We start from the raw sequence: 8,471 nt of genomic DNA on the forward strand, positions 1-8,471 counted from the left end.
AATGCTCCCGAGCCCGGATCCCCGCACTCGGTGTCACGACGGGAGGAGATTCAGGCCGGCCGCGCTCCCACCCCCACCCCCCCCCCTCCCTGGCTCGTCGCGGCGCTCGCAGCCCCCTCCCCAGCGCCCCCCGCCGCAGGGCCACTCGCTCAGACTCAAACCAAACTTCTCCGCCCTGGGCTCGCGATCCCGGACTCTGGGGCCTCCCTGCCCGCCCCTTTCCCCGGTTCCTTCCCGAGCCGCTCTCTGGACGAGGAGCGGGCAGCCCTCCTGCCCACGTCCCTCCCTCTCTTTCCAGCCTTTTTGGGGAGGGGCTCCCCACGCTCGGGGGCAGTTCCCGAGAGCCGCCAGCACCGCGCTCGCCTTCCTCTTTCGCCTTCACCTGGATATAATTTCCCAGCGAAGCTGCCCCCAGGATGACCACGCTGGCCGGAGCCGTGCCCAGGATGATGCGGCCGGGCCCGGGGCAGAACTACCCGCGCAGCGGCTTCCCTCTGGAAGGTAAGGGTGGGGGGGCGCCTCAGCGCCGCGCGGAGCCCGGGGCCCGAGCCGGGCTGCTCCAGCGTCTCCACAGGCTTCCTCGGCGTGCCCTGGGAGCCCCATTCCCTGGGTGCCCCGACCCCCCCCCCCCCCCCCCCCCGAGCTAACAGTCGGGGAGAGATCTCCGCTCGATTTTCTCCCTGCAAACAGAGCGCAGCTCTTTCTGCAAACCCTCGCGAAGCTCGGCGGCCAGGCCTGCTCCGGGCCGGTCCACTTTCCTCTGCTGTTTTGCAAGTGCGGCGGCGGCGGGGAAGGGATGGACCGGCTTCTGAGCGCCAGAAAGCACCATCTCCGCATTTTGCCCACCCCAGGGCCTTTCAAAATTGTAGCGGCTGCGGGGACATTTGCTAAGCTCTTGTTAGTTCCGAAAGAATTTTCTCGCCGGCCGCAAAGTGCAGTGGCAGGAGCCCGGTGGCTTCGTGCTTGGAATTTTTAGTATTAACTGATTAATTAATTAGAGTTCCATTCATCTCAAGTGGCATCCCGAAGTTTCCATAAACCCTTTTGGGGGAACTGCCTTGCAGTCATCCAGAAGGGAATCCCAAGGCAGGAAGACTTTGGATAGTTGAAGAGGTTGGGGCAGCAAGAGCGGGAAGCTGATCCAGAGGCGTCCCCCCTTCAGGCTGGGTCTGGAGTAGAATGTCATACCTAGAGCATGGATGGAGGTGAAGGGGGCTGCCTGCAGACCCTGCTGTCCTCTGGGTCCCCAGGTGTAACAGGTGACTCGCTACCACCTGAGGCCTCCTTTGGGGACCCTCTTTGACCTTTGGCTGCTGCACTCTCAGCCAGAAACCCCAAGGGCTGTCAGCTCCTCTGAGTCCCTTAGAAAAGGAGTGGTTCCAATTGAACGGGGTTTCGGGGGAGTGGAGTTCAGGAGGCCAGCGTCTGGGTAACCTTCTCTCTGCCTGGAGGCTGTTTCTCGAGCAAGCTTCAAGATACTGGCCTGAGGGTCTTCCCTTCCAACCCCCACCCCCTGCCAAAGATGCCACTTTCTCCGGGCCCAAAAGGAAGACAGTTTCTCTGGGGCAAGTTAGTTTGCTGTCGTTGCTGCCCCTTCACACAAGATTATGTGCTCCCGAATTGCTTAATACTTTCAACAGATGTGATTGGAAGAGGGGCTGGGGCTGGGAGCCGGCTGTCTTGCATTTTCAGCTGTGGCTGTAACACGCGGATTGTCCCCAAGCGTCAGGAATTAGGTGGGCTCATCTTCCCGGCTGCTCTCTGTTCTCCAGAAGTGACTTTTCCTTTGCCTCTCTTTTCGCCTTCCGCTCCCAGTGTCCACTCCCCTCGGCCAGGGCCGCGTCAACCAGCTCGGTGGTGTATTTATCAACGGCAGGCCGCTACCCAACCACATCCGCCACAAGATCGTGGAGATGGCCCACCACGGAATCCGGCCCTGCGTCATCTCCCGCCAGTTGCGCGTGTCCCACGGCTGCGTCTCTAAGATCCTGTGCAGGTACCAGGAGACCGGCTCCATCCGTCCCGGTGCCATTGGTGGCAGCAAACCCAAGGTGAGTGCTGGGGCCTGGCCCCGGAGGCCTCCAGGCCTGTGGTCTCCCCGGTTAGGGAGGATCGGGGCAGGGGGCAAGGACACTCATCTGGGGCTTTCCAAGGAGTTATTTTTCAAGACTAGAAAGAGGTGGGGGGGGGGAGGGGAGGAGAACAAGGTTGCTGCCTGGGCGCTGCTCCTTGATAAACGCTACGGGAAAACTCCAGCCTTTTTGCAAAGGAGATACAGCATTTTTAAGAATGTCCCGGAACCCTAGAATACTCATCAAATTATTTTAATAGGCAAACACATAAAGCATGCAACTGTGCGTGCCCACCTGTTGCTGGTTTCCCAAGAATCTTCCCAGCTCCGACCCACCGCACCACTTTTGCCAGATCTAAAGAGCCACTTTTGGTTTTCTAAATGGTTTCTCTCCCACCTTCTGTCCCCAATCTCCTCCAGTCCAAATTGTCTTCAGGGAGTCAAAAGCTAGGGTGATTTGTTTCCTTTGTAATGGGCAGATTACTTGGCATTTAAAAAGCAGTTTGGTACTATCCTCAAATTATTTTGGTTCCTTTTAAAAAATGAAGGAGTCACACTGGCTAAGACTCAGTGGGAGGGGATTGCAGTGGGTCTGCCTTTTCTTCTGGATGTGGGGAAAATCCAATATAATTTTCTAGTTGCCACGGGGCAAAATCGAAAGGAGGATTCTGGCAAACCGAAGACTTCCAAACACCCTCCTTCCTCCCACTCCTAGCTCCCTTTCCAACCTCTCCGAGAATCTCTAGAAACAACTTTTATTGAGAGAGAGAGAAAAAAAAAAGACCCAGTGTTTCAAATTATCCGTATTTGTTTACCCACTCTGATTTTTTAAAACCCATATAATCACCTTTTACATTGCATTCTGCTCTTGAGGGTAGCTAAAATCTTGTGCTTATTTTTGGAGAGGTGCGAGTTGTAGCTGCAACTTGATTTTTCTGCTTCTCCTTCAGACATTCCCCTTTTTAGTTTCGTTTTCATGTTTCTGTGTAAGGAGTTGACTTTATTTTCAGGGATCAGAAAGTAAACCCCTCTCCCCCAAGATGTTATAAGTCTTCTTAATTTATCCTAAGTGCCCAAGCTTACCTAGGGAGGAACAGGGTCGACAGGGGTGAGGTGATCTCATTTCTACCCCTTCCTAAAAGTAAATTGCTCCAGAGAATGGGGTCCTTTTGCTAACAAGGGGGACCTTCCCAGGGGATTCAGGAAGGAGCATCCCACCGGGCCTGGAGGCGATGGGGCCACCACATTTGGCCCAGAGTCCTGGGTACCAACACCTGCCTGCCTGTTCTCTTAAAGCAGGTGACAACGCCTGACGTGGAGAAGAAAATTGAGGAATACAAAAGAGAGAACCCGGGCATGTTCAGCTGGGAAATTCGAGACAAATTACTCAAGGACGCTGTCTGTGATCGAAACACTGTGCCCTCAGGTACGAGGCCCATTAACATCTTCCCCAGGCGCCGCCATCAGTCGCTATTCCCCGGGCGGGTCATCCAAGCCACAATCACCCCAGAGATCGATCCGGGCGATCGGGAGGCAGCCCCTCCCAGGGCCCTGAAATATTCACGAGCCAGACGCGCTCTGGGTGTTTTACCCAGGGAGGGCTGAGCTGCTGGTCCTGGAGTTGAGAGACCGCCAACGGCTCCCCAAAGAGGATTTCTGTCGAGGAGAAAGCAGGAAACGCGAGGCGGAGGCCAACTGTTTATTAATATTGATGTTCCCTTTTAAAGAGAAACAAATGTTTTGGTAACCCCAACCGAAGGGAGATGGGGCCGCGCCAGCCCAGGCTCTGCCTAGTGCGCAAAGGAGGGGAGGCTTCGGCAACGGCCCGGCTTTTTCCCGAGAGTCCCAGGGACCATCCGGCGCCCCCGGCAGCCGGGGGGAAGGCGGAGAGAGGGGCGAACGCAGGGCGAGCGCGCGGGCGCGCGGGAGAGTTTGTTTTTAATTAAAAGGAAACTCCCTCCCCCCCACCACCACCCCTGCGAGAACGAGATATTTCAGAGTATGGATTTGTTTACCAGACTGGAATCTGGAAAAAATAAATGGGGGAGAGTGCATTTTCTTTTGATTTTTTACAATAGGAAACGATTCTGCAGTTGAAATTTAAACCCTTTATAGCCTCAAAAAAACGTTGAATTGCAGGGGACGGGTCCGCTGTGGTTCTTCCTCCCTTAACGCGAACCGAGGGGGTCCAATACCCAGGTGGTGGTAGGGGTGGTGGGCTGGCCGGAGAGTTCTCTTGGATTGGAGATCCAGAGCCCCGTCTATAGGGTCAAAAAGGGGAATGCTTTCTGCCAAGAGGGACACAGACGGCGGCTCCCGGCCCTAACTTGGGAGGTGAGGGCTTCCCAGGCTTCGGGCTCCCAGTAGCTCCGCGTAGATAGGTGCAGACTGTGTGGTGGGGGTATTGAAGTGGGCGGGTGAATGGGGTGGTAGAACGACGGAGACACAGGCGAGGACACAGGCGAGTTGTGCAAGGCAGCCTCTCTACGGCTCGGGTCGGGGGTTCGGGGCTCCTACGGCCCGGCCTGGCACGGCTCAGTCGTCCGCGCTCCCTCCCTCCCCCCCGCGCCTCCAGTGAGTTCCATCAGCCGCATCCTGAGGAGTAAATTCGGGAAAGGCGAAGAGGAGGAGGCTGATCTGGAGAGGAAGGAGGCAGAGGAGAGCGAGAAGAAGGCGAAACACAGCATCGACGGCATCCTGAGCGAGCGAGGTAAGCGGCGGCGCGCTCGGGCGGCGCACGGAGGCCCGCGCCTCGGCCACGTCCGCGCTCTGACGTCGGCGCCCAGAGCGCCGGCCAGCTCCCGCTGGTGTCAAGGTCTCTCCCTTGGTACCCACTGCACCCGCGTACGGAGCATTCACATGAAAGACCAGAGACGCACTTGAAATGAAAATAAAAATCTCTGGTCTTTTTTTTTTTTTTTTTTTTCTACTTTGTAAGCCTTTCTTCTGTACCAGTCTCAGCCCCTTGGAGTCTGGAACCGCGAGCTGCGGTTTGGTGAAGGGCTTCCCACTTGCCCTCAGGTATACAGGACCAGGCGTGGGGGGTTGAGGGGCTGGGGACAGTCTGTGAGTCCCCGGAAGCTGAAGGAACTTTTGCGCCCTCAGGAAAGGCCCAGATTTCCAGAGTTTCCCATTATCAGAGGAAGGGCGGGGAGAGAAGGATTCAAAACTCTTTGGCGCAGCGGGGGGGCCCCCAAATTCCGCGCCTTATACATACATACATGTAAGTTGGCTTTAAATTGTTTTTCAAATGCGATAGGGTTGGATTTCTGTGTGTGTCTAGGAAGTAAAACCTAAGATGTGGGCTCTTGGGCCCGCCGTTTTGGCACCCTGTCTCCACGGGAAGGCACAGGCCACCTGCTCCCTGTTGGCTGTGACCTGGCATCATCAAGAGAAAGTCTCTCCTTTGGAGCCATAAGTGCGGCTTCCTTCTCGTCTACCTGCAGCACTTGGTCTGGAGAGTCTAAAGGTGTCCCGCCCCCGCCCAAGGAAAGGCAGCCCCCCAGGGGAGGTAGAAGTTGAACCAGAAAGGGGTCCCTGCAGCAGTTTTCCCGTGAGCAGTTTTGGCCTTGGGGATGGTTGCACCTCTTCAAAGGCATGGACGGTGGGGAGGCACCTGGAGTCCCAGCCATGCCTAGAGTTCCTGCTTCTGGGCCTGGACTTTGGTGGGTAGAGATGAGTTTTGACTTGCCTTAGAAGGGCAGGCGGCTCTCCAGATGGGCTTGAACACCCACTGTGACTTCCAGAGTCAGGACTGTGGCTTCCAGAGTCAGGACTGCGGGTAGAAAGCTGGTTACTGCTTTTGCCTTCATTGCCCAACCTGGCGGATGGCAGCAGCTTTGCGAACCGATGCCAGCTCTGTACACAACCTTGAAGGGACACTCAGATTTAGATGTTACAAACCCAAACAGAAGATTTCAGGGATACATAGAAGCCTAGATGCTCCGGTACACACGGACAACCAAGAAAAGACACCCCCAACCACGGCAGGGAGATACACATGCTGTTGTTTCCCTCCCTTTAAAGCAGGGGACTTACAAGGTCTTAGTCTAAGCCTCTCCTCTGGGAGGGGTGATTTGCTGCTGTGGTCTCTGAGGAGACACCCCAGCTTTTATTCCAGACCTAGATGGAGCAGAGAGGTACTGGTGAGGGAGGAAGGAGAGGAACCAGCTAATCCCAAACCCAACGGGCCCCTGCGGGCACAGGGGCAAGAAGCCCAGAGCTATCAGAGAGGCTCAGGAAGGGGGGGGGGGCACGGCTTTGCTACTTGTTGCTGGAGGCACCGGCGGCCGAGCGGCCGCTCCCTCACAGCACAGGCAACCGAGGCCCAGGAGACAAAACGCCCCAAATGAGCTGGTCAAACATTTGTACAACTTTTCCAGCTTTTACAAAGAAGGCCTTCTCTACACAATCTACACTTGGAGATGAACTTGGGAGACAAAGCCTGGAGAGTCCATTGAAACTCACACTTTAGCTCGGCCCAGACAAAGCTCCAGCTCGCAGCAGCTTGATGTGAACAAAGGAAGGCAACCTTTTTATAATTCAAGGAGAAAAGAAGAGAAAACAGCCCCACAAAGGGCTGAGAATAGACATTATGGGCTTGCAATGAGGGATGAATTATTCAATGAGCTCCAATAGCTGCTGCGCCAGGAAGTTTTATGGACTCTCCAGCGTGGAAAAAGTGGCTATTTCACCTACAAAATGTTTCTAGTCTTTTGGGCCGTCTAGCTGGGCCGGCTGCCATTCAAGGGCAATTGCTACCATTTTTAAAATCAGAGTATTCTCCCCAGCGGGGGCTGTGCCGTTGAAAACACACACACTCGGCGGAGGCTGAAGCCTAATTTAATTTGGGGTTGTCAGAGAGGATACAGCGACCGTTTCTTTAGCGGCTCTAGCTCCCTTTCCAGATAAGCCCTGGAGGGCATATGGGGCCCAGAGAAAGGACAAGTGTAGGAGTGAAGTATAGTTTAAAGGGAAATCTAGGAACCTAAAAAAATTACCTCTGTTCTTTGGGCACCAAAAGTTATCGACTGCCCCCGCTTGTAAAACGGGATGAATGTTGATAAAGGGGTCTGAGTTCTCTGGGGGAGGGGGAGGAGGCTGGCCTAGAAAGGACCTTTGGGTGCTCTGAGCAGGGGACGCGCTCTCTCTGGAGGTTCCAGCTTCCTTGCGGGGTCGGGAAGGGGGGCGACGGAAGCTGAGACTGGCTTGCCAGGAGACGTCTTTCCGCTCGTCAGACTCGAGGGCACAGGAAGAGAGGCACCCCGAAAGAGGTCAGAACTGCCTTCGCTTTTCTCCAGCGTTTGGCCTTTCTTCTGGGTGACCCCCTTTACCTTCTCAACTTTCCCTCGTCCCTTGCCCAATCCAAGGGCAGCGCGGCGTGCTGACTCGGCGCGCTCAGGCCCTTGCGCCCTGAAGCGCACTAGACGCTGTGCAGCCCTCCTCCGTCCGTCCTTCCAGCTCCTTTGCCCGGGTGAAAGGAGAAAGCTGGGAGGCCGGGGGACAGCAAACCGCCCCCCCCATCCCCACCCCCACCCCGCTTGGTCCCGGCCCTCCGGCCAGCACCGTGATCGGAACAGGCGCAGTCGCAGGAGCCAAGCCCCGGTCGCAGCATCGGGGGCTGTGGGCACAGCCTCCGCCGCGGCCACTCAATGGGCGCCTCTGTTCCTCCCCCAGCGCGGCGGAGCGGGCCCGCGGGCGCCGTCACAATGGGTCGGCCCCCACTCCTGCGCCCTGCGCCAAAGCGCCGCGCCGCGCCGCCCCCTCCCTTGCGCTCCGGCCGGCTCGAAGCTTAGCTCGCCGGGCTGCAGCCGACTCAATTGCCTCCTTTATGTCCTTCTCACTTTCATCTAGACACAGCCCGCCTCCCCCCCTTCTTCTCCTTTTTTTCCCCCCTCTCTTGCCTGAGGCTCACATTAGTGAAATTTCTGCAGCCTCCCCCCATTTTTTTCTTATTTTAAAGAAAGCCCTTAACACAAAAGCAGTGACTAATCAATAGAAAGTGCTCCTTCATCATCTCCTCCTCCTCCTCCTCCTCCTCCTCCTCCTCCTCCTCCTCCCTCCCCCTTCCTCCTCCTCCAGCAGGGTGACGCTTTTCCTGTTTGTGAGTTTTGGGAAACATTTTTGCTTTGTGCCGTAATGGAATTAGGGGACAGATGAGGACTGTAAATGGACACGCGACGGCAAGACTCTCGCTTAAATATTTAGATGCAACATTACAATTACCGACTTGTTGCAGAGGCTTTGATGTGGCAGTTCGGGAGTGCGGGGGGGGGGGAGAGGCCAGATTGCCCAATTGATGTTTTGATTGAGGCTGGAGATACACTTTCCTAGGACTTTCCTTTCCCGCTTTAAAAATCACTAGTGAGCGTGGGAGGTTTGCAACAGTTTCAAAGATTGA

At 56.0% G+C, this 8,471-nt stretch overlaps 1 protein-coding gene and 1 long non-coding RNA gene across 2 annotated transcripts; one reads left to right on the top strand and one right to left on the bottom strand.

The window, feature by feature from the left end:
• Nucleotides 1-326: 326 nt before the first annotated feature.
• LOC125910965 (paired box protein Pax-3-like) lies at nt 327-4,954 on the top strand. Its single transcript, XM_049614487.1, has 4 exons — nt 327-501; nt 1,816-2,051; nt 3,368-3,497; nt 4,647-4,954. Exons 1-4 carry the CDS (start codon nt 417-419, stop codon nt 4,952-4,954), a joined length of 759 nt encoding a protein of 252 aa, XP_049470444.1. The 5' UTR covers nt 327-416.
• Nucleotides 4,955-5,055: 101 nt separating this feature from the next.
• Nucleotides 5,056-7,635, bottom strand: LOC125911756 (uncharacterized). Its single transcript, XR_007454437.1, has 3 exons — nt 7,072-7,635; nt 6,110-6,193; nt 5,056-5,940 (listed from the first exon to the last, which is right to left on the bottom strand). It is a non-coding gene; the product is annotated as an uncharacterized LOC125911756 (long non-coding RNA).
• Nucleotides 7,636-8,471: the final 836 nt, after the last annotated feature.

The sequence above is a fragment of the Panthera uncia genome (genome assembly GCF_023721935.1).
Source record: "Panthera uncia isolate 11264 chromosome C1 unlocalized genomic scaffold, Puncia_PCG_1.0 HiC_scaffold_3, whole genome shotgun sequence".
In the NCBI taxonomy this organism is placed as follows: domain Eukaryota; kingdom Metazoa; phylum Chordata; class Mammalia; order Carnivora; family Felidae; genus Panthera; species Panthera uncia.